This window comes from Desmodus rotundus, chromosome Y, assembly GCF_022682495.2.
Source record: "Desmodus rotundus isolate HL8 chromosome Y, HLdesRot8A.1, whole genome shotgun sequence".
NCBI lineage: Eukaryota > Metazoa > Chordata > Mammalia > Chiroptera > Phyllostomidae > Desmodus > Desmodus rotundus.
The window spans coordinates 2,117,267-2,142,763 of NC_092332.1; the positions used below are offsets into that span (position 1 = coordinate 2,117,267).

General features: G+C 55.4%; 1 protein-coding gene across 3 annotated transcripts; it reads left to right on the plus strand.

Annotated features, from left to right (window-relative positions):
* The first annotated feature begins 1,965 nt into the window (after window positions 1-1,965).
* Window positions 1,966-25,497, plus strand: LOC112313314 (Xg glycoprotein (Xg blood group)). 3 transcript variants are annotated; one of them, XM_053917386.2, is made up of 11 exons: window positions 1,966-2,334; window positions 9,833-9,877; window positions 11,948-11,971; window positions 14,458-14,520; window positions 15,324-15,386; window positions 16,093-16,155; window positions 16,779-16,883; window positions 19,510-19,551; window positions 20,306-20,341; window positions 22,814-22,930; window positions 24,155-25,497. In XM_053917386.2, the coding sequence occupies exons 1-11, from the start codon at window positions 2,274-2,276 to the stop codon at window positions 24,169-24,171; spliced, it is 636 nt and encodes a 211-aa protein (XP_053773361.2). In that variant the 5' UTR covers window positions 1,966-2,273; the 3' UTR covers window positions 24,172-25,497. The 3 variants fall into 3 exon arrangements, with proteins under 3 accessions (XP_053773361.2, XP_053773362.2, XP_053773363.2); XM_053917387.2 differs by lacking the exon at window positions 19,510-19,551; XM_053917388.2 differs by lacking the exons at window positions 19,510-19,551; window positions 20,306-20,341.

The following is a 25,497-nucleotide window of genomic DNA, read 5'->3' on the forward strand; positions in this document are numbered from 1 at the left end:
GTTCCTAAACTGAGAGTTATTTATTTTGTTTTCTTGGGCACGTACTCCCTTTCTCAGAGGGCTCCAACGCCTTTGGCACAGACCGGCTTTCTGTTCTTCCCCACTGCTTTGACGTGAGGAGCTTGGAAAGGTGAATCGATGAGCGTATTTGGATAAATCAGGCACAAGATAAATGAGATACTCGGGGCAAAAAAAAAAAAAGGGAAAGAAAGAAATTGGACTCAGTGCCTGGGCTGCACGGCTTCTCCAGGGAGACTTGGGAAGGAACAGTAAATACTGGGCTAGCTGCCTACCGTGCTTCCGACTGCGGTCCTGGGTGCTCAGGGCTTTCTGCCTTTTCCCGTGGGGCAGACCAGGTCGTCCTGTGAAACCTCCGCTCAGGTCGCCTTCCCCGCAGCCAGCCGAGCGGTTGGTGGACAGTCACAGAGACTAGGATGACCACGGTCACCTCTCAGGACTGCGCTCAGGGGCTCTTCCTTTGGTCCGTGGCCGTTCGCTCCAGCTCCTACCTTTGTCAAAATACACAGTTTTTGTCCTTATCCTACTCCTGTTCGCAGGGGGAAAAAAAACCTCATAAAAAGTCGTGTGTGTGTAATTCTGCTCCATTGTACGGATTAACGTGTCTAATAGTGTTTATGTCGTGGCATGGGGGGGGCGCGGTGGGGAATTCTCACTTCTGTGATAGAACAGAAATGTGTTTGGTCTCTTGTCATTTTCTCTTTTTTGTGTGTGTGTTATTGTTGTTTAAAAAAAAAAAAAAAGCTGTATTAAGCTACTGTTACCATGGTAAGAAATGGCCACAAACCAGGGAGCTTCAGACCACAAATGTGTGTAGTCTCCTGTCCCCGTCCTGGAGACCAGGCGTCTGAGGTCCAGGGGTCCCAGGGCTGTGCTCCCTCCACAGGCTCCAGGGAGGGGCCTTCCTGCCTCTTCCAGCTCCGGGGGCCCCAGGCGTCCCCGGGCTGGTGGCCGCATCCCTCCCGTCTCTGCCTCCATCTCCACGTGGCTTCTCCTCTGGGTCTGTGTCTCCTCTTCTGTCCCTTCTCAGGACACTGTCATTGGACGCAGGGCCACCCTGACCCAGGACGACCTCCTCTCTGATCCTTCACTCAATCCCTGTTTGCAAATAATGCCCGTTCTGAGGTCCTGGACATTCGGACTGTGCCATACCCTTGTAGAGGGGACACATGCACCCCCAAAACAGCGATGGTGTATTCCCTGAAGCCGTAGCCCCTGGGAGTGAGCTTCGTAGCCCCTGCAACCTTCGCGCCTCACACAAGTCAGTACTGGCCACATCGTTACTGCGTAAAGGAATTTGAGTCTTCAGTGTGGACAACAGTCCTGAAATTAGGGAGCGGGTGCCCCCTTAGGTCACTGGACAGGGTCCTGGTGCCAAGTGCTGGACCACACTCTGGCCTTCACGCTTCCCGTCTACCCGTCCCAGGCCTCTCAGCACAAAACTGGAACCCGCCGGTCATCTCCATTTCCTGCACCAGCTCTGGGGGCTCCAGGTATCCCTGGGCCGGTGGCTGCATCCCTTCCTCCCTTTTTTTTTTGCCCCGTTGAATGTTGTAACAGGTTTTGAGAGCTGACTTTGGCGACCCGCCCGCAGCAGCACAGCGAGGGTGAAGGCTGGAGCCCAGATTCCGGCTGCCTCGATTTACATCGGAGCTGGGTGCGGACATCTCCCCAGTTGCCTGAGGCCGGGGACAGGGCGACCTTCTGAAGGGCCAGGGTCTTGCCCGTGGCGGAAGCTGAGAGTCACACGGGGTCTGTGAGGTGCCCTCGCGTGGACCCAACAAGGGTGCCGGGTGTCCCCGCATAGCAGGATTCTGGGGAAGCCCCGTGGGTGGTGTATGCTGAGCTCAGGGTTGAAACATTTCTTCTCGCACCACCTCCCACGCTCACAGGGAGTGGAGCCAGCCAGAGGGCGGGCCCATGGGCTCGCGGGGAACGCCCGCTTCTGCCTCTGCCTCATCCCGAGGGTGGGCCTTTGAGGCTCAGGGAGGCCCGACGAGAGATGCGGAGCATGCTAGCTCTCGTCCCGCGGGTCCCCCGTCTGGGCTTTGGCATCTGAGTGGCAAGCGCACGTAATGTGGGCCACAGGATTCTAGTCAGCTTCATACTTTCCATCTGAGGAAATCATCTCTCTCTTCCTTCCTCACTGGGGAGCCAGAAGTCAGCCGCACGTGCCGTGTGGGCGGCGGGGACTGATTTCCCCAGTGCCTTGGGGGCGGGGGGCACCTTGGGGTCTTTCCTCTGGAGGCAAAGCCATGGAAACGCAGTGGGGACTCTTCTGGATCACCGCCCTGGGCTTCCTCATCCACGCCCGAGGTAAGAGACCGTCGGGCTCACACAGAGATGTGTGGGTGGGGGTGCCTGTTGGTTGCTTTAAAATCTGCGTGTGAAGGAGCAAGGGGAAGGGCTTTACTAAGCAGACCCAGGAGTGACGGCTGGCAGGGCACGGGGACCACAGCACGGCGTGTGGCTGCAGAAACTGAAAGTAGAAATGTAGGGTGTGGGCTGATGTCCCCGCGGCCCCTGGAAGCTAAGGCTGTTTTCTGGTTTGGAGGAGGGTGTGTCTCTCGCCTTTGCCAAGGGTCTTTGCAAGACCCTCTCAGCAGAATGGAGTATACGTTGGGATTTCTAAATTTCCTTGGGCTCATCGAACACGTTGGTGCCGATGGGTTTCACGGAGCAAAAAAAAAAAAAAAAAAAAAAAAAAAAAAAAAAAAAAAAAAAAAAAAATCAAAGAAAAAAAAAGGCCGTTGAAACACAGCTTGGTTCTGCGGCAGACGGCTTCACCCGAGACAGGGTGTGCTTCAAAGGCAGTCTGCTCACACATGTAAGCTTTTGAGCAAGTCACGGCTCCTGCTTGTAAATTTAAAACTTCTGAGTTGTTTACGCCCCAGATGCCACGCCCATGGGCAGGCTGCTCTCTCTCAGGGAATGGGATTGTTGGGAACGGAGGGGAGCTAGTTTAGGAACTCACGGAGCTGTGTAGGGTTTGAACAGCCATTCCATCTGCTTTTTTGTTGTTTTGTTGTTTCACTGTTCCGATAGCGGGAAAGGCATACGGGGAACTTGGCAGAGTGTGGTGGCTTCGAAATTGGAAGATGGCATCCAGGCGTCCGATGGATCATGCCGTTTCCTGTTTATCCCGTGTCGTCCGTGTTGAGGCATAAGGGGTGGGTTGTTTAGGGACAGACATGTTCCTAGCTGCACAGCCCCCCCCTTCCCACCAACCCGGCTCTCCACCCAGACCCCCCTATCACCCACATCTCTGCGGGCAAATGCTAGTCCCCAAATTTACAGAAGCAGAAGTCAGAAGGCAGATTTCACGTTCGCCCAGAGCAGGACAGGGGAAAACCCAGCCCCAGAACGGTGTGTGCCAGAGTTTTATCCCCGCGTGGCCAGCGCGGCCACAGCGCGGCCACGAGGCTTGTGGGCTTCCTGTACCCCACAGGTGGTGGCACCCCCAGAATGCAAAGCGCATTCCATCCTTTGTGACGAATCAGACGGCAGATTGCTTTAGGTCACCAGGCCGTCACCTGGAAGCTGCGGGGAACTCTGGTGTGAGCTTTCTGTGCGTTCACCGCAGAAAAAAAGCCAAAGATCCCACCGTGCCAGGAGCCCCTCATTCTTTTCCCCTTTTTAAATGTTGAGTGATTTTAGAGAAAAGAAGGGAGGGAGACGGGGAGAGAGAGAAATAGCAATGTGAAAGAGAGACATCACGATTACTTGCTTCCCATACGTGCCCTGACTGGGAATTGAAACCTCCGGCCTTTTGGCTCATGGGACAGTGCTCCAACCAACTGAGCTACCAGCCAGGACAAAGTTCTCCCCCTTGTCACTGTGCTTCCTCATGCCGTCCACCCAAGTCCTACCTGCAGGGGATTTCTTTTTGCAACACAGCGAAGGTGTTTCCCTGCTCAAGCCCCGTGCTCGGGAGCTGTTCCCAACACAATGGTGCTCCACTGGTCCCGGCCCGGAGTGCAAGTCCCCTCTCTCCCTGTGTCCTGGGGTTACGTGGTGGGGTGCTCCGAGGAACCCCACGAGCATCAGCTGAACATTCGTGGAGTCCATCCGCGCAGGGCGGGCTCCAAGGCCGCCTCCCCTCCTGTCTGACGGGAGAAGCAGCCTGGGGCGTCTTCCTGGCCGCACTCCGATTCTTTTGGGTGTGAGGACCTCCCGGACCCTGGGCCGTGCGGTCAGCTGGACAGTATTCCGGCTCCCACCATGAACTTCCACAGTGGGGTCCGGGACCAGCAGCACCCACACCCCTGGGAGCTGGGGAGAAAGGCAGGCGGCCTCACCCAGACCTGTTCAGCCAGAATCTGCAGGTGGCCGCATTCCAGGGTGATTGGCAGGTGTGGGTCTTTGAGGGCTTCAGAGGCCCCAAACCTGAGGCTGATGGGGTCCTGTGTGTGTGTGTGGGGGGTGCGGTCTGTCTTCAAAGAGCTCCTCCTTTTCCTCCTGACCCCTGGGGTGGGGCACTGCCTCCCTGAGACTCCACTGGAGTGTCCAACGCTGTCTTCTTTGAGGGGTGGGGCAACCTCCGTCTCTAGGTCTGTTATCGGTGGAGCGGCCACCCCCATTCACAGGCTGATATCTTAACCCTGAGGACCTCAGGATGGGGCTGTGTATGGAGATAAGGCCTTTAGGGAGGCGGGGACGGTAAAGTGGGGTCACTAGGGTGGCCCTGATCCCACAGGAATGGGGTCCTTGTAAGAAGAGGAGATGGGGACACAGACACAGCCAGAGGGATGCCCATGTGAGGACACGGGGGGATGAGGGCCGTCCACACGCCCAGGAGAGAGGCGCAGCAGGGAGCCAGCCCTGCCCACCCCTGCCTGGAGGACGGGGAGGAAGAAATGTCTATTGTAGCAGCTCCCCTATCTGTGGGGCTTTGTCATGGTCAAACCGGGCAAATTCAAAGTTCTTGCCCCACCCGGGGAGGCGCACACACCTCATAGGCGCTGGAAGAAGTGCCACCGTGTGGGGGTGCCCAGCAGAGCGTGCATTTCAGCGACTGAGCATCAGCCACAGGCCGAGGGACCCCCGGACCCAGGGCCCTATGGAGAGGCGGCTTTGGGAAACGCCGTCCAATCCCACTTCATGCAACGCCCAGGGGCATTTCTCTCCTGTCTCCGTTTGAAAACAGATGGATGAGTGGTCGCTTCTCACTCCTTTGGGAGCGAGTACTTACCTTCTGGGAGAACCTTGCTGGTGCAGACGGTTTAGATCTGAAATCCCCTAGCAAGCCTGTTGTGACCCCAGGACCTGGGACAACGGGGTCGGGCTTCTGGGGAGCCGCCCGCCTGCTCGGAGGAGGTGGCTGAAGGCGAGAAGGAAGCGTGAGCCTCGGGGGTTGGGTGGGAGGGCCGCCTGTGCACTCTGGTGTCTGCTCTCAGCTCCACGGATGGCGGTCATTCATTCCGTGGGCGTGTGTTCTGAGGTGTGGACGGTGTGAACCCAGGTGAGCTAAAGAACACTCGCTCTCCTCCTGAAGATGGAAACCTTGTGAGAAAGTCAGGACCAGAGGGGATTTAGTCGCAAGGCTGCTCCAGGTGCGGTGGGGATTCAGTGAGGCCACAGGAGCTTGGTGGGGGTGACGCACCCAACCCCGCCAGGCACCGTGTCCCCTGCTGGCCTCCTGCTCACGGTCTCCGACACCCGGGACCGTGCACCTAGGCAGATGGTTGATTTTTCTGTGCGCCGTGAGTCACGCCGTGCCAGGAAGAAACTACTGTACATGCCTGCTGAGCATTTTAAAAAATTTATGTATTGAGTCAGACTCAAAAGGGAACATGAAGATTTGCCTAAAAACAGCCCCGATGTGTTTCCGGGGAAGCCCTGCTTTCTTCTGTGGACAAAGTCAAGGACACACACGTCATAGTGACTTAAGGTCACGAGTCAGCCTGAGCCTGCAGGTTGCCTTTCGATGCAGCCACCTTTTCGGGGGACAGAACTAAAATCCTATGTGAGGAAAGGACGAGGAGGAGGGCTTTGGCCTTTCTGAGTAAATCTCTTCTGTCACCTGTTCAAAAAAAAAAAAAAAGTTGCACTCTGGGGAGGAAAAAAACAGACAAAAAACCCCGAAAGACAGCTGTTGTGAAAGACAGCTGTTGTGAAGGCACCTTTGTCTCCGCAGGAAGAACAAACTCTAAGGGCCTGTCTGTGTGCCTAGGAATGGGATGTGCCCTGGACGGGGCTTCAGCTCAGCGGGGTGTGACTCCTGCTGTCCTTGGCAGGCATTGGCCTGAGGCCTCTCAATGGTGTGGGGTCTGTGTCTTCTTTGTCTCCTTTGTCAGAGCTGGCCTGGGGCTCCCCGGGTCCTTTAGATCCTGAGTCACTCACTCAGGGCTTCCCGGGAGCTGGGAGGGAGACTTCTGCTGGGTTGTCTGGTCTGTTTTAACTGAGCAGCTATCAGGCAAAACTCCCTCTTGGACGATTGTCAATATTATTATTGTTATTATTATTCCTGGAAGAACAGCCCTGGACATGCTCACAGCCTGTCCGGGATAAAAGACCGACGTGGTCTTTTGTTGGTTGGTTGGTTGGTTTCTTTGATGGATGCAATTACAATTCGACTTCTCTCCAATCATCTCGGCATTTCCGTAACTGCTAGATTTCCACGGGCCTTTGGAACATTTACCACGATGCTCCACTGGGCTGGCGGGGCATCCGCTTTCTGCACAGGGATGTCAACTCGGGTGTTTGTAGGGTGATACCCGGTGTGTCTTGCATTCGAGCAGCCAGAGAGTGAGTTTCAAGTGAGTTCGAATGCGTCGCCTGGCACAGAATGGCTGTCACATCATAAATAACGGCTTGTTAGAAATCATGCAGAGGCTGAGGCTGATGGGGTCCTGTGTGTGGGGGGGGGTGCGGTCTGTCTTCAAAGAGCTTCCGTGGTAACGCACTCTGGCGTTGGAGGGGGAACACCCATTCTGAAACCCCGGCACGCGGAGGCCGCTTCCTCCCCGGTGTTTCCGGAGCCGAGGCCGTGGGCCTTGGACTCACCACGGAGCTAGCTAAGCAAAAAAGCAAAAATAAAAACACACACAAAAAGCAAATGAGAAGCAGCTGTCATGTTCCACGCCCAGCCTCATGTTCTGAGCAGAACATCTGCATAGTGAGAGCTACTGCGCGTGAGCCAGCGCCCCCAGGACGGAGACGGGGGACGCCTGCCACAGGAGGGATCTGCAAAGACGTGGTCAGCTTCGTGTCTGCTGCCTGCTGCCGGCGTAGGCCGCAGTGGCCTGGGTTTTGCAACGACGTGGTTGGAACCGCCACCCGCCCACACGCGTGAGTCATGCTCACACACGCCTCTGTGCACGGGAGCACTCACACCCACCAGGTGCAGCTCCATCTAGGGCCCTCCTTCGCCCTGGCCCCCGTCCCCGCCCCTCCCAAGCATCCCAAGCACCTCCAAGGCTAAGCAGGCAGCCGAGAAGGGGACGCAGAGGGCAGGCTGTGTGCAGAGACAGGACAGGCACCCCCTGCACCCAGAGGCTGGCGGTCAGGGGTCCCACATCCCCCTGGATGCATGGACCTCCCTCCCCCGAACGGCCCTTTGGGGTAACACGCCGGTCCCTCCCACCGTGTGGGGAAGGGCATTTCGGAGAGGCGGGGGCAGGGCAGACACTGCAGAGGCGTTGGCGGCTCTGGGAGCCGGGGCGTGGCCAGCCCAGAGGCTGAAGGGCACAGTTCATCACTCGCTGGGCTGGCCGAGCCACTTTGGCAGCCTGTGGACAGCGGTCAAGAGCGATTGCAATGCTGTCAGTCCAGCTGAGCCGGCTGGGGACCTCGCCCGGGAATTGGCCCCTTTGAGCTGCCCGGGCAGATGAAGGGTCTCCAGTCAGCCACCCCCTGGGGGCTGCCCCCGAAGGCAGGCAGGGGCCCCAGGCAGCCAGGTGGCACACAGACTCTTCTGTCCCCAGACCGTGGACGACCATGACCGAGGGAACAAGCTGGTGACTGGACCTCACTCGGAAGGCTCCTGTGCGGGGACGCGCCCACTCAGGGGTCGGAGGGCCCTCCGCTGGTAACCCCACGGCCTGTGCATGCGGCCTCCCAGCCAGCATGGTGCAAGAGGCTGAGCGGACCCCAGGCAGGGCCCAGCAGAGCTCCCTCCGGGGCGCACACAACGTAGGCAGATTCCAGGAGACCCCGCGCCCACCGAGGGGCCTCCTTCCAGGCTTCAGGGTGCGACTCAGGTCGCCGGGGGGTCTCTAAGGTTCTCAGATCTGGGCTCTGTAATTTGGGGGCCTGTAGGGTGCGGGAGGCGAATGGCAGGGAAAGCGGTCGGTGCAGTCTGCAACCCTCAGCTCGTGGAAAATGAACATATTTCAGCCCTGGCTGTTTTTCTCCCTTGGTTGGAGCATGGCCCCCATATGCCAAGGTTGTGGGTTCGATCCCTGGTCAGCGTGCAGAGAAGAAGCCACCAAAGACGCATGAATAAGTGGAACAACAAATCGATGTTTCTCTCTCTTTCTCTCTCTCTCTCCCCTTCTTCTATCTCTAATAAAAACATCAATGAAAAATATATGTGTTTTTCATTGAGATGAAAGCCACGTGCATGAAGGGCATCAGGTTAATCATTTTAACATCAATTCCCGATGCTGGACAACCACCAGCACCACCCAATTCCAGAACATTTCACCCCAAAAGTAAGCCCGTGCCTGTCATCGGTGTCCCCCCACGTCCCACCTGACTGTTGACCCATCCAGCCTTCCTGGACTCAAACCAGTTAGAAAGGCAGTCCCTGGTTTCGTGGCCTTCCCACGGGGCACACTTTCTCGGGTTATTTTTTGCAACTCAGAAACCCACACGTAAACAGAATCTCAGAGCCCTCCCCCTGCACTGGGAGGAGGGCCTGGGGTGGTGTGGTTTCGGCAGGCTCTCCAGGAAGTCCTGGGGCATGAGTAACAGCATGGGGTTGGGCTAAGGGGCAACATCTGTTCTGTCTTAGCCATAAAGGAAGGCATCCCGGACTCTAGTCCCGGCCGTACCCTATTTCCCGTGAGCTAAAAATGGGGACAGAAACTTTCCTGGTGAGTTAACCAGAACCTTTACAACAACTCACTTTGTCACCTCCTCCGGGAAGACCTCCAGGCCTGCTCACCCAAGCCACCAGTGTTGCTGGCTGTGTTTTGGTGCCTGCTGGGTTTCACCCATAGCTTCGTGTATGTCTTCCTGCTGTAGGACAGGAGGGCGGGTTTGTGGGGTTCACCCTCTGCTCCCCAGCGCCCCACAGCGTGCCTGCCAGCATAGCTTTACACTTCATAACATTTGCAAAATGCTCAGATTCTGAGGTTTGACTAAATGCCCCCGTGGTTTGCTCAGGAGGCAGAGGCAGCTGAGATGGTAAAACGATGTTTGTCCTCTGCTTTAAGACAGTTATGCAGCCCTGGCTGGTGTGGCTCAGTGGGTTGAGCACCAGCCTGCAAAGCAAAGGGTCGCCAGTTCGATTCCCAGTCAGGGCACATGCCTGGGTTGTGGGCCAGGTCCCCAGCAGGGGGCGCGTGAGCGGCAACCACATATTGATGTTTCTCTGCCTCTCTCTGTCCCTCCCTTGCCCTTTCTTGACAAGTAAATACTTAACAAAAGAAAAAAGACAGTGATGGAATTATATTCCTGTGAGGGGGCCCCAGCCTGTCCGGAAAGATACCACATCAGTTTGCCCTGAGACCGGGAGGGTCAGGGGACTTTGCTTAGCTTGGGGTGGGGCTGACCTCTGCCCCAAGGGGGGTCTGTGGCTTCTGGAGAAGGAAGCAGGGACCCCGGCCACCCTTCCCGGTGTGACTGACATCCTGTGTGTTCCCCACAGGGCAAGGCGACTTCGACCTGGCCGACGCTCTTGACGACAACGCAGGTAAGTGCCTGTCTCCCCGGCTCCCGCTGCGAGGTCGGGTGGGGGCTTCAGAATCCCCAGGGCAGTGACACCTGTGCACTTCCCATGAGATCGAGATAGATGACCAGGTCCTGCCTCTGACCGATGCCCCATAACCCGCCTCCTTCCTCCCAGCGGGTCCTCTTTTTACTTTTTAAGTGACATTTCATTTCATTTATTTTTTTAAAAATCACACGCCTTTATTATGCTCCAGTTTTGTGGGTGAGAAGCCTGGTATGAGCCTCAGCAAACTACAACGAAAATGCCCTCCAGCTTCCTTCCGTCCTGGAGGGGCTCTGGGACAACCTCCCGCAGGCTCTCGGCAGAAGTGGCTTCACTGCGGGGGTCGGAAAGAGGTGCCGCTGTCCTTGCGGACTGTCCACCGAGGGCCACGACCTTCGCTGAGTGGGAACCTGCACCCACAGAGCGTGAAAACTTTGCCTCACCCCATCACTTCTGCGCCCCCGCCGCCTGCTGGCTCCCTCCCAAGATTTCGCACAAGTGAAAGGCAGTTACAGCCTCTCCGACGTCTTCCGTAGCTCCTCTTTACCCAACGCGAAAACAAAGCCTGAACTTTAGAGCTGCTCCTGGGCCTCACTCACGTCCCTGCTCAGCATCCAGCTTGGCGATTCAGGTGTTCGCACCTGCGTGGCTGACGCAAGGAAAGGGGACGCCCACAAGCACACAGGAACAGTGGATTTCTTTAAAAAAACAAAACCAAGAGACACATGCTTGGCTGCTTCTGGCCTTGGGGGCAGCCTGTGCTTACTCGGCCCCGTGGAACAGGGAAGTGAGGACCAGACCCCCAGCTGAAAGAGGATCAGTGCAGCCAGACACGAACACCCCACCACCCTGATTTTCCCCGCTCACCGAGGCCTTTGCTGCCAATAACTGCAGAGGAGTGGGGTGAGGAGTAAAGTCAGGGCAATAGAGAAACGTCAACAGGCAGAGTGACATGGAGACACCTCGCCCCCGGAGGTGCCGTGCGGCGCAGTCTGGGCGGCCGAGCGGGGAAGGTTTCAGGAAAGCGAACAGTTGAGTGATGTCCTGAGAACTTGAGCCTGTGCGGTTGGCGGGGGGCGATTGGATGGATGGAGAAGGACAACAGTAAGGACGTGGGCTCGGGGCTGTATTGTCGGAGGGACCCACACAAAGGCTGTGACAGGTGGAAACAACACGAGTCCCTCTGACCTGATAAAGAGATACACAGCATCCACGCCATGGAATAGTACGCAGCCATGAACAGGACCGAGGCTCTGACTCAGGCTGCAGCGTGGACGGACCTTGAACACAGGAGGCTCCGTGCACAGAAGGATTCCAAACACGCAGTTTCGTCTGCTTGCAAAGACTTCAGCCGTGGTGTCTCATTCCTCCGAGCAACTTCCCCAAACTGGTTTCTCTTGCTGTTCCTGTCTGTCCACCTGCCGGCACAGCCGGGCTCCCGCAGCCACGGGGCCACGTGCGCGCTGCGCCCACACCCACGAGTACTGAGCATGAAGCATCCCGGTCCCTTCCGAGACTGGGGGTCTCACGGACTGACGTCCAGGGGCCAGCAAGCCCTCCGGCAGCGTTTGTTGAATGAATAAAGGTCTGCGCAAAACAAAATGAGGGAAGAAGCATCCTTCTGGAAGCTGGAAAGCCGGATCCACATTTGGTTTTTGCCTCTTCCACCTCTGTGGCCAGATCCACCAGCCTTTGCTCGTGTCTGTGGTACTAGGGCTCCACCTGCCTGCCCCTGATGCTCTTGGCTGCCTGTGTCTGAAGTCCCACTCCCACGCCTGCTCATAGTCTTTGCTAAAACATACTTCCTAACGCACGGAGCTGGCTCCTCATGAAAGCGTCGCCCTCGCCCCCACCCCCTGGCAGCTGCATCTAGCACAGGCGTGCCCGGTTTGGGGGTGTCTTCTTTGGTCTTTTTCCCCCCTGGAAACAAAACATGGAATTTGTGTTCAGTTTCCTTAAGGTTGAGCGCCTTCCCTTGTTCATTTCTTAAAAGCAAGTCACGTGTCTGCCCTCGTGCTTATGGAGTGTGTTTTCTCTCTCTATCCCCAGAGCCCACCAAGAAGCCGAACTCAGGTGAGAGATGACTGGGCCGGGTGGACCAGAGGCCCCGCCCTCGAGCGGGTGTGTTTCAAGGGACGTGTGAGGAGGTTCACAGGGGTGCGATGTGCTGTGTGTCCGGGGGTGTTGTTGATGGCTGGCCAGCAGGTGTCAGAAGCAAACCCTAGTCACGGCATGTGAAAAATCACAGCGAGAGACGCCACCGCATTCTTGCGAGGGGGGCGGGGGGACAAATGTAACCCGTGTGGATGGCTGGTGGGAATGCAGGATGGGGCAGCCACCGTGCAAAACAGTTTAGAGGTTATTTAACAATTTCCACCTACAGTTACTCTGGGTACCAGCAATTTTATTTCTAGGTATGAAATAGGGACTCCGACAAAAATGCGTTAAGGATGAGTCCATAGCAGCATCATGTACCATAGCCCCCAAATAGGGACAACCCAGCTGTCCACCAGTGAGTAAATAGGTGAGCACAGCCACACTGTGGAATATTACGCAGCCATGAAAAAGGAGTAAAACTCCAGCCCTTTTATGGCTGAGTAATATGCCGTTGCACACACGTACCAGAGCTTCTTCTAAAAATCTATTTATTTCTTTTACGGCCATTGTCATTCTTTTCACTGAATTTTTTTTGGGGGGGTCATTGGTTCACAAAATGATACAGGTTTCGGGCGCACAATTGTCGAATGCCCCATCTACTCAGTGCAACTTCTTTGTGCATTTGCCTAGTGATGGGCAGTTGGGTTGCTTCCACCTCCTGGCTTTTGTAAATAATGCGGCAATGAACACACGGCTGCATATAGCTTTTTAAATGAGCAAGTTTGTTTCCTTCAGATAAATGCCCAGAAGTGGGACCGCTGGGTCATTGGGCAGGGCTATTTTTAAATTTTGAGAAGCAGAATTGCAGAGAAATAAATTTAGCTCACTTCCCTTTAATGCTGACTGCTTTGGGAGCTACCTTAAGAACATCATCTTATTACTGATTTTAAAGAAAATGCCTCTTACAATTTAGCATTTTGTATGGAGTGTGGGTTTTTTTTGTTTGTTTGTTTTGGTTATGGATGTGGTTTCACTCAAGCATTCCTGTTGTTGTTACTGTTATTATTAAATTGTCTTCATCCCGGAGATAAGCTACAAACACAGTGTAAGAACAAGTAACACAATTCAACAATGTTGCCGCATATAAGGACACTATACAAAAATGAGTCACATTTCCACACACCTGGAGAAGCCTGCTTGAAATCGTAACTGTAAAAAAAGATTCCACCGGCAATAGCCACAGAATCTGTAAGGTCTATAAAAAACCACCTGAACAAAGGGCATGAGACCAGTATGGACAAACTTATAAAATTCGTGGCATGCGTTGGGGAAGTCCTGACGAAATAGACATCGACCTCACCCAAGGGTGGCGAGAATCGACATTATAAAGGTATTAAGTCACCTGAGAGCTGCGTTTCCAATAGACATTAAAAAAAAATTCTTTTCATAGAATGTGAGTGCTTCTATCGCCCTGTATAAGCAAAGGAGAACCAAGAAACTTTTGAAACATGAATATATGTGTATATATATGGACTTTCATTGCCCTAATAGATACTGAGATTTGTGATGCAGCTACACACATTGAAACAGCCGCCGAGGGGACAAACGCAGCCGTCCCATTGGCTCCGAGGCGGTGGACATGGGCGTCTGACGGTGTTAAGTCTGCGTCCGTGAGAGACGTCACCACATGCTGCAAAGCGAGGGAGTCCATGGGCTGGCGTGCTTGCCGTCCGGGTGGAAGACACGTGACCCAGACAAACTGAGCCTCACACAATCCTCACGGGCAGAAGCTTCACTGTGGTTAAATGCCTGCAGGGAACAGAAAGCACGTGAAGCTTTCTGGTGACATAGAAGGGTGTCTGTCAGGGGGGATTTTCTCTGGTGAGGCGCAGGGAAAGGCAGGTCTGCTCACATAACATACCAGAACAAGCAGACCAATGATAGCATAGTGCCTTTTTGGGCCTTTTCTCAGGGGGAGAGCTGGAGCCAGTGGGGCAGGTGTTAGTACTTTGAAAATAAAAATGTAACTGCTCGTCGAGGGAAATACAATTTCCTCTTAGAATGAGTACTGTTAAAAGCAGAGTATTCGGTATTGTTAGCAGGCCAGGGGCCATCAGGGCTCCGAGACATCGATTCCAGGTGTGTCTTTCCTGCATTCCGCCTTGGAGCCCCGGGCCACCTTTGTGACAGGTCCCCGCTCCAACTGCTTGCCGCAAAAATTAGCTTCTAAAAAAATCCGGAGAGTTTGGGGTGTGCGTGCATTTGTTCTTTATCCTGAAGGTTTAGGGTCGAGCGTGCTGTGCCGGGAATGACGTGATTCTCAGCCGGTCGATGCTAATGTGTCACCTGTGAGTGGCAACTGTGAACAAAACATGAAATCTGTAGCCACCAGCACGTGCTGGTTTTACAAGTGGAAGGAGATTTCTCTTCTGTTCTAAACTCTCCATGTCTTTGCCCCGCAGACATCTATCCCAGGCCGAAGCCCCCCTACCGCCCGCAGCCCGGAAACCCCGACAGCAGCGGAAGTAAGGATGCTCAGCGTTCAGACTCATGTCAGCTGGGGCTCCGGGAACCTGGCCTTGTGTTTCCCACGGGTTCCCCTGGGGCCGCTTCCGAAGCAAAGTCCGCCCTGAACCTGTGGGCGGCCAGGGCCTCTCTCTCTCTTCCCCAGGAGGGAGCCAAGAGGTCTTTATTTTCCTCGGCTGCCTGGTAGCTGGGGCACACGCTGGAGGCCATTGTGTGTTCTTGGGATAGATTTCTCACTAGGCTGCTCATCCTTTTCGTGGCACTGAAAAAGTGGCTTTTTCGTTGAAGAGCGCCCACCTACCTCCTGTGCTTTACAGTACTGTTCCCCAGCTTCCGGCTTGTTGCCAACATTTGCCAGGCACAGCTCCCATAGATTGTTGAGAAGGAAAAAAAAAAGAAGAACTGGGAGGGACATGGGCCTGGTGTTATCATAGATGGAAAAAGACAAGACATGCTCCGTTTAGGTGAAGACTCACCTTCAGTCAAAAGCTGCTGAACACTCAGCACGGAGTGGGCTGGTGCACTCGTAAATCCCCCATTATGAAATGGGCAAACGCGTTGAAAGAATCTTCAAAAAAAAAAAAAAATCCACTGAAGCCAAACTCAGCCTCTCACAACAACACCAGCTGGTTCACTGATACAGATGCGTCCCTAGAACTCTCACCTAGTGCGGGAAGCCCAGACTACAAGGGGCCCGCCCTCCGGAAAATAATTCTGTTTTTTGGGGGGAGGACCTCCTCATATCATGTAGGTTGTTCGTTGCTGAATTATGTCCTAAAGTGTCCTTGGTATTTTCCAACAGATATTTACCCAAGGCCAAAGCCACCACCGCCTCGCCCACAGCCTGGCTACCCCGACGGTGGAGGTTAGTGGGGACGATTATTGGGGTGCATTATACAAGCACTGGATACAACATATCGTCTCGGGGTCTCTCTGGGATGGTGAAAAGCCCATTGCTTCGCAATACCCCGGCGTGCTTCTGCAAGGGGTCCCACCTGCTCCCCACCAGACCTGGGATTCCCCGTGCGTGTGAGAACGTACGGTGCTTGTCTTTCTCCGTTGGGCGTGCCTCACTGAGCACAGTGCCCGCTCGGTGCATCCCGTGTTCTGTCGAGTTTTGCTTCTCCCTGCATAAGCCCTTGGGGGTCCCATGGCCCGGGCCCCTGCCGTATTTGTCGTGAGATGCAGACGAACCCCACCCATTACAACGGAGGAGTCACAGTTGTTGTAGGGCGTGCGTTTGTCTCGGGCGCTGGGGCAGCTCCAATGTGCCGGGCATCACATATGCCTGCTGTGTGCCTGGCTCTCCCAAAGCACCGTTCGGACGTCACATTCCTACGGCCCCAAACACTCTGTGACGTCCAGCTGCACGGCGTCGACCTGTGTCCGCAGGCCGCGGTCACGACCCTCTTCATCTCCAAGAGCCAAGTTCCCACCACAAGTGGGGGGGGTGCAGGAAGGGGCCCCCCACAGGGTCCCATCACCCGCCCCTGTGAGCCTCCCACGAACCTGGGTTCTGGGCGTGCTGTCTGCAGAGCGCCGTGGGAATGGCTGGGTCTTTGCCCCCTCAGGTTACTTCAGTGACGGGGACCGGGACGATGGCCGCTACCCGCCCAGGCCCAGGCCGCCGGCAGGTATGTGCAGCTTCCCGGGGTCACCGGGGCCGAGGGCCCTGTTGGGGCACAGTGTGGCAGGTCAGCGGGCACCTGCGTCGCCTGCACACGTAATAACACAAGTAGCAGAAAGCAAACCATGTAACGTACATACACGTGTGCCTATAGGATCATAGAAATAACACCAGAGCAAATAACACCGCTTTTTCAGGGCCCAACCTTTCACGACAAAATCATAGGCATTGCATTCCCCACCAGACAAGACCCCACAGAAGCACCCTGTAGGGCATTTGAGGTGACCCACATGTTCAGATTCAAGCTGTCAGTTATGGCACGGAGGTTACGACCCCGGCAACCTCACCGGAGCAACCCTTACTGCTGCGGGACCCTGCGTATTGATATATGGCCATGTGCCTTTATATGTGTTAATGTGCTTATACTAGTGGTGTGTGCGTAGATATAGCTTCATATTAGTATATATTCTTTTATATTCTTTTATATATTCTATATATACACACACCCCGTGGAAAGTCCCCCAGTAACCGCTGCTCCTGACCTCGCTGCCGGGCGCTCCCTGGGGTGACTCTTGGGGGTGTCTTCGCTGTTCTCACCTGCTGAAACCGCCCCCCACCTTCTCTCTACAGGAGGCGGCGGCGGTGGAGGCGGCTACCGCCCCAGTCACGATGGCTACGGAGGCGGCGGCGGCGGAGGGGGCTACCGCCCCGGTCACGACGGCTACGGATCGCACGGTACGCTCAGCGCGGAGGCCCCGTGAGCACAGGGCGCGAGGGTGGGGCGCGGGGAGGGTATCCAGGGCTCCCAGCTGGGGTCCCCCCCCTCCATCCGGGTCTGTCCCTGCTGGGCCTGTCTTCTCACGCTTCTCTGCGTGGACTCGCTGCCCCTCCTGCATCTGAGCTCCGGGCGCCCACACTCCTGCGTCCAGGTGGAGAGGAACAGAGAGAGGGCGGGCCGTACCCGGGGCGTTCCTTGTTACGCAGCTCCTGTGTTCCAAAGCGCGAAGGGACACTTTAGGGCGCGCGATGACGCCCAGGTCCGAGGGTACCTTGCACAGAAGCGGCGAAGCGGGGCTTGGGCGCGCGGCTTGGTCTCCGAACGCGCAGTGCGCCTGGAGGTCCCGACGCTCTCGACTCCGTAGGGCAAGAATGGCGGCGAAACGCCCGAGCCGGGAAAGGAAAACGCCACGGGGTTGACCTTTTTATGCCCACAGAACTGACACATACATTGTTTAGTTTCAGGGGCGCGGCACAAGGCTTCGATAATTGTATAGGTTGGGAAATGCTCAGCACAATCCGCCGAGCTAACGTGCAACACCTCACATTTACCATCTTTTGTGCGTGATGAGAACTTTTACGATGTACTCTCTTAGCAACTTTGAAATACATAGTGCGGGGTTGTGATAACAAATATAACATAACATAACATAACATAACATAACATAACATAATAATATGGAATTGACTATAGTCTCCTCTCGGCACATTACGTCCTGGGATGTACTTCTTTTAGAATTGCAAGTTTATACCTTTCGACAGCCTTCATCCACCTATTAATCTAGGGACACATTTTAAAGAATGATTATTATTATTTGCTGTTTGCCATTTGTTAAGCGTTTCGGACGTCTAAAAGTAATCGAGGGACTATTTTGGGTGGATGCTTGTATCCCCAGAAAGGCTTTACAACGCACGCAAGCCCTTCTTGGATTGCGGTCGCGTTAATCTTCTTAATTGGAGACCGTGGCGAGATTTCAAAAAAGAAAGGCAAGCGTGATGCCCAAACAATCTACACTTGAAGGGCTAGACATTTGTCCCCATCGAGGTGGCCCCGAGCCCAGGATTCTGCCCCCACAAGGTGGAAGAAAGGTCGCGGATGAGTTGCTAGTTACCTGCGTTCAACTCCACGTGCGCGCGCTCTGAAAGCTCCGCGTCCGCGCAGGTGCTGTGCGCGCGCGCGCTTGGTTCTTTGATTAGATTAGATCGAGGAGCCTGTTCTTCTATCACACTCATCGATTAAAGAGAAATGACTCACCCCACAGGAGGCCCAGACTCGGTTTCGGCGCGTTTTCCCAGAAAATGAGTCGGCCTGTCAGTACGCAGTAGCGTTTTGGGGGGACCAGCTCCCGCGGGGCCCACAGCGCACTCATCCGGGTGGTCTTGCAGCCCCGGGGGCTGTTTTGTGGCCCCGAGCTGCGCGCGGCTGAGCGTCACAAGTCTGGTTCGCAGAGAGCGCACTGAGTCACCCAGCTGTTCACCGCAGGTGGCACCCAACTGTTGGCCGTGGTCCCTCCTCCCCTGGGACACCGGCGGGGGCCTGGGCTGACGCTCCAGGAGGGCGTGTCCCAAGTCGGTCCTGTGGCCTGGTGAGGTCACACAATGTTTCCCTTCTTTTTTGAGGAGTGGCCAAGCTTCTCTCCTAGGAACTGTCCTGGTGACCTTGGGCTCACAAAGTAAAGGACCCCACACGGGGCAGCTTACAGGACAGACATTTCTTCCTCCCTGTCCTGGAGGCTGGAGGCTGAGACCCAGGGGTGGGCAGGGCTGGCTCCCCCTGAGGCCTCTCTCCTGGGCGTGTGGATGGCCGTCTCCCCCCTGTGTCCTCACACGGGCGTCCCTCTGGGTGTGTCTGCGTCCCCATCTCCTCTTCTTATAAGGACCCCAGTCCTGTGGGATCGGGGCCACCGTAGGAACCCCATTTAACCCTCCTCAGCTGTGTGAACACCCATCTGCAAACACACACCTATTCTGAGCTTCTGGGGTGACAGCCCCAACGTACGAATTTGGGGGGTGGACATAATTCAGCCCCAGAGCATCCAGTGGGCACATAGAGTAGGCAGTCTATGAAATGCCCCGTGACATGTAGAAATAAGCAGGCAGACGAGTCCAGTTTAAAACCCACACAATGGGCGTGGTGCCCATTTTCACACATGCCAAATCCTGCTGCCAACATTGGTGCCCAGGCATCAGGAAAAGTATGGACCTCTGTCTTCCTTGTCACTGGTGGTGACGGTGATTCGGGAAGGGTTTCCGCCCTGGTGTCGCCCCGGCCACGCTGGGAGTTTGTCTGCCAACTGCTCGCACAGCCTGGGTGCACACAGCTCTGTCACGGTGCCCTGGTGGGGGACGTGGCACGTAGTCTCGGGGGCGCTCTCTCCTTTGGGGGGCACTCTCAGCCCTGTCTCTTCTCTGCTGAGAGGCCAGCCCACCCGCGGGACTGTCCATTCCCTTCGAAGTCTTGCTGGCCTTTCCCTGCCTCCGGCCTCAGGGCTCCTGGCTTTCTCCTGGGGCTGCCCGTCTGGACGGCAGGCAGCCTTCCTGGGCCTTGTCTTCCCCTTCACGCCTTCTCTCTCTCTGCCTGCAGGAGGTGGGCGCTCTAGACCCAACTCCGATGGATATAAGTATGGTAATGCGGCTCCCTCTTCCCAGCTGTGCCGGCAGACGCTGCCTCTGCGGCACTGACTAACACCCTCCCGGGCCCTGGTGGGATGCTTGCTCCCTGGCTCGCGCTGGGCTACCTGCTTGCTACCTAACCCACCTCCCGGCTCTGTCCTCGGTGTCCCCGCCTGTCCCCACTGCTGGCTGAGATGGTTTGCATGGGATGAGGCCATAGTTTCTTGAAGGGACATGAACAGCATGCACGGGCTGCATGCACATACGTGAGCTGCATGTTGTATACATGTGCGAGCATAGATTTGCACACGTGTGTTGTCTGCACAGAGCATGCATGTCGCTTTTGCGTGCACACACATGCACACAGGGTTACATACATGTTAATGCGTGTCCTGCACATGTGTTTGCGCCGGCACATGCCTATGTGTGTCTTTGTGTGTGTGCCCGTGTGTTCCCGTGGCTGTGTGCTTGTGTGCGTTGGACACCTGTGCTCAGGTGTGCACATTCCCTGACCTTTGAACTGAGAGCTGTCTTCCCTGCCCCTTTGTGCTCCGCCCTCGTTGTCCCTGTGACGTGGCGTGTCTGCGCCCTGCGTTCCTACCGTGGACTGCGTGTCCCCTTTCCTGCCGCACGGGGAGCCCCGTGAGAACGTGCATTCTTGCCTGCTTGCGCACGGCGGCCCCCCCAGCATCTGCGCGGTGCCGGCAATAAGGGTGCCCGTGAGCGCGGCCAAGCGCACGCGTGACCCTGTGCTCTTGCTGTTGCAGGTGGAGACAGCTACAACACGTACGGCAACCCGCAAGGTAATACGTCGCCGCACCCCCGGTGTTTGATAAGCGCACAGCGTCGCCTGCCCATGGGGGAAGGGCTGGTGTAGGCGTGCGTCCTTGTTCCAACCCAACGACACTCATAAGCACCTGGTGGCTTTCTTTGTCAGGGAGCTCCTGAACAACACCTTCACCGTGGGTCAGGTGTGTGGAGCTCAGAGCAGGGACATGGAGACTAGAGGTCACGCTGCAAGGCGCCCCATCGCTGTGTGAGCAGCAACGGGCTTTCTTGGGGAGCTATGGTCATTCTGCCCTGGCAGACCCCCCAAAGTGCTCAGCCAGCAGGTCCAAGATGAAGGCAGCTGGGTGACAGGTCCCGGCCTCTTAGTCACAGACATTTACTTGGGAGATGAGAAGAAAGCCGCCCGCCCAAGGAGGAGGCGGCGGTGACATGTCCATTCTAAATGGGGGGAAAGGGGCCAAAGTGATTTTGCAACCGGAAGTCGTGACATGCCTGTGGAGTCTCTGGATTCCTATTGGTTGGGTGTTTGGTATTCTTAGACGGACCCTAAGGTAGAAAGCGGGAGGTGTAACGCCTGAGAGACAAATCCAGGTCGGACACAGAGTTGGATGAGATGCGCACGGCCCTGTAGCAACACAGAGAGCCAATCCCACGCCAGGTTGGGGTGCGGTGCGGGCTTAGAACTCTTGGGAAAAACTACATCCAAGCCACAGTCTATAGGTTGAGTCAGGGGCAGCCAGGACAGGACATGGAGGTGTCAGGGACCACGGTGAGCAAGGTCAGGCTGGCTCTGCTCCTGGCACACCAGGAATTTGTGTGGCCAGGGTGCGGAGTGTGATGGGCAGATGGGCCTAGAGAATGGCCAGGTGTGCAGACGGGATACCGCTGGCCCTCACGTGAAGTGTGCATCACGCAGAGCCACCTAAGAGTCAGGGAGACCGATGATAAGACCCATGTGGTTCCCAGACGGGACGTGGGAAGCAGAGGTGGAGAAGAAAGGTTGTCTTTGAGGGTTATTTGGCGATTATCACTGACGTGATTGTTCTGTACAGGACAGCAGAGAGGGAAATGTGTATCAGTGAGCTGTGCTGTGTCACAAAAGATCCCAAAACGTGTATCAGTAAGCTCTGCTGTGTCACAAAAGATCCCAAAACATAGTGGCTTAAAACACAAGCATTTGTTAGGAGCAGGATTATAGGAGTCGGCCGTTGGGCTAAAATCAGCCCACTTCCCTCCGACTGACCAGCCCAGGCTTGTTCACAGGGAGAATGGAGGGAAGCGTATCTGGACTTTGAATCCACAAAGCCGCATGTCTGTGTTATGTTGGCCCAAGTCCACATTGCGAGCATGAAGCCTGGTCGCCACCTCTCGAGTGGGCAGTGGCTCCAAATCACGTGGCAGAGGGTGCGGATGCAGGGAGGGGGAGTCTGAACCACAAGAGACAGGGTGTGGTATTGTTATCGCACGAGGGACAGGTCTCGGGACTCCAGCCAGCCTGGGAGCCTCGTTCCTGCAGTGGCCATTGATCTGTCCCCTACCACATGCCAGGAGCTTGACCCGGTCAGCTGTGAGACATGCATGGTTAGCTTAGATGCTGTTCCCGTAACAATCAAGGGCCTTTCGAAGTGAGAGGCGGCTGCGTTTATGGAGATTCATAAGAACAGCTGTTGGGGAAGTGCTGACCGAGACAGGAGCCCACACGGGGTCCCCATGATAAGCAGACGCAGGGGTAGCACTAACAAGAAGGGGGAGGGGACAGGGACACCCACAGCAGGGAGGCGTGGCTGTGGGCGCAGATGACGTGGCATCGTGACGCTGATTCTCAACAGCATGTTCCATTCTCAGTCCTGTGCTCATCCGTCCACTCGTCACCCCGTCTGCCTTCCTGTCACCTTTGCAGGTGGCTCTTTGGGACACAGGGTGGCTTTTGGCCGTGAGCAGAGGTGACTCTGTCCTGTTTCAACGCCCACAGTAGGGAGGCATCAGGTGACGTGAGAGATAGCTCCCTGGGGCCGGCAGCTGCGGCTCCTTTGCAAACTGGCTTTATTTATAGTATTATTTTTAAATGAAGGAAACAGAGACGGCCATTTCGGGGGCTGTTGACTGACCCTCCGAGGCCCCCCAGCCTGGCTCTGTGAGCAGGAATCCCGAGCTTTGCGTGAAACGGGATTTCAAGGCCTCACCGTCTGCTGTCCAGACCCCCAGCAGGCTTTGGGGGAAGTGTGGCCTGCTCCCTTTTGGGCGGAACGTTGCTTTTTCATGAGTTAACATTCTATGTCCCAAAAGGTACAGATCCAACCAAACACATTTTTTAAGAAACACGGTCAGGGCGTCTTGTGCATGCAGCCTTGGGGGTCCTGGGTGGGTATGCGGCAGTGAATTAGCTCCACTCGGGGCGGACATTAGTCCCTTGCTGAAGCTTCTTGCTCTGACGGGTTTCCGCTGCCTTCCGTTCTCACTCAGTGTGCTGTTCTTAACCCATACAGGCAACACGGTGGCGAAAATTGTGTCCCCCATCGTCTCGGTAGTGGTGGTGACCCTGGTGGGGGCGGCAGCCACCTACTTCCAGCGCAACCGGAGAAGAAACTGCTTTAGAACCAATGGTAAGATCCACTCCCATGTTCTCCACCCCCCCACCCCCCATTTTTCAAGCCTGGTAAACATACTTTCTGGAACACTGTTATTTCTGGTTCCGTCCACATAGAGCCTCTTGGCCCGGGAAGGGATCTCAAGTTGGAATTTTGTCACAAACACGGAGCAACACGAGAGAAACCGATGCATGCATTCTCACATGCTCAATCTTTTTTTTTTCCTTTAAGATTTATACATTTATTTATTTATTAGAGAGAAGGGAAAGTAGAAAGAGACGGAGAGAAACATCAATGTGTGGTTGGCTCTCACGCGCCCCCTACTGGGGAGCTGGCCTGCAACCCAGGCATGTGCCCTGACTGGGAATTGAACTGGTGACCCTTTGGTTCGCAGGCCGGTGCTCAATCCACTGAGCCACAGCAGCCAGGAGTGGTCCAGGCTCCCTGGATTGGAGAAGTGTTCCTGGTTAGCCAGCTGCTGGTCATTGAATGCTCTGAATGTGTCTCTAAGAGAGGGACCCAGGGTGGGGGGTTGTGGGGAATTTTATTGCACAAATTAACAGCTCAGATTTTAACTTGAGGTCTCTGGACGTTTGGTTGGGAGACCACCCATGTGCGAAGCTGTCTGGGGCTTGAGGAGGGGGCCTCCACCCCACAATCCTGGGTGGGAAGACGAAGCTATCGGCAGAAACCTATCTTGATGGTCTTGTTTTTCTGTTTAGTTGTTCCCTTACAGTTTGTGCAATTTCAAAATCCTAAAACTTGCCTGTGGCTTCCCTCTGCTGGTGCACGGGAGGTACTGACCCAGCCATCCCTGGAGGGCCAGCCCGGGTCTTGGGAACACCCAACCCCGACAGTGCGGTGTGGTTGTGGGGGAAACAGAATTTAGTGCAAAGACCTGACTTTCTGGGCAGCTGCACGCGTGAGGGCCCGAGAGAAGAGGGTGGAAATAGGGCCAGGAGAGCCAGTTATTCATCTCAGTCATCATGCAGTCTTGCCTCCTGCTTATACAAATAAAGGTTTCCTAGAGCTGGGAATGAAATGAAATAGAAACAGTAGCAGCTTGTGCAAAGATTAGCTTGAATGCCAGGCATAGAGTTGCTCCATTCATCTGGGACGTTTACAAACGCTTCCCAAACGGCAAACTGTAAAACACGGAGAGAGGATCGCGTGTGAGGATCACTCTGTAGAGTTTCTCTTCCTGAGCTGAGACATTTCCGTTGCGATCTCGCCCTGCAGTACCGGAGAACGTCTGAGGACTTCGGGGTGTCCTGGGAAAACCGCAGTGTAGACAACAGCCCCGCTCCCCACCCCTGCGGAAAGTCTCCTTCGTCCTTGGCATCGTCCACCTCCCTGCACGCGTCTCCTCTCCTGCTGGACGTCGATGAGCTGCTGAGCACACGGTCCCCGCTCCACCGCTCGCTGAGTGTGCTACAGCTGCTTCTGCAGATAAATCCGACCGCTGGACCGGCTGGTGCAAATGCGCCCGATGTCTTGGTGCATCGTGCCCTTGGACACAGATGTGTGTGTCTGTGTTGAGCTCTCACACTACCTCCTGGTGCAATTGACACACGCCTCATGTTTGTGCCCGGGGGCTGGGCCGTAACACACGCTGTGGGCAAAATGGCTCAGGGTCTTGGGCAGGGTGGTGACGGGCTTCTGGGTGAACAGGGGTCTCCGGAAGGTGATGGTAATTTGCCCGGTGCTGTGTTCCTCAGTGATGTCACACACCCTGAGTGCTGAGTGTCACAGGTGAGGCCGGGAGGAGGGACGGACAGCATGGGCGGCAGACGCCGCTCACCTGTTCCCCTCCTCCCGCTCCCCCGCACACAGCATTTGTATCACCTGCAGAAAGTGTGGGTGGGGAGGCTTAAGTGCAAACTGGCTTGTGGGAAAAGCACCTCGGAGAATCGGTCCCGTGACACCTCATGGTTTCAGTGTCTGTTTGGAAACGATGGGGCGGAAATAGTGATGTTCGGTGCTGAGATTTTTGTGTGCCTTTTAGTCTTCCACAAGCTGGGGGCAGCGGTGCTTCAGCCACCACTGGGCTTTGCTGCATTTACACTTTTTCTTTGCGCTGCGGCAGAAAACCTATGTCCTTTGGCACCAAAAGCTGCTGTCAGCTATTGGCTTGTATTGTAGAGACATGTCAGGGGAGAGAGCAAAGGGGGTGATTCGGGTCTATTGGTGTAGCTTGATTCCACGCAGATGAAAGTTCATAGGACTTCTAGACGTGGCTGTGACTATGAGAACCAGTGATGACCACATGACAATGGGGAAGTCATACAGAAAACCCCCAAAGCCCCAAATGTGTGGGCTTCCATTGCAGGTCGGGGGCTCGGTCTCCAAAGAGACAGAGAGTTGAAAGCAAAAGCTGTTTGTAAAAGAACTTGAAACTTAATCATTGAGGTAGAAGAGGGTAAAGGGGGGTAAATGGGGATGGAAGGAGACTTGACTTGGGGTGGTGAGCACCCAATACAATATCAGGGCGGTATTTTACAATTGTACAGATTAAACCGATGTCACCCCAATAAGTTCAATAAACATTTAAAAAAACCCAAAAGAGCAAAAATGGTTATAAA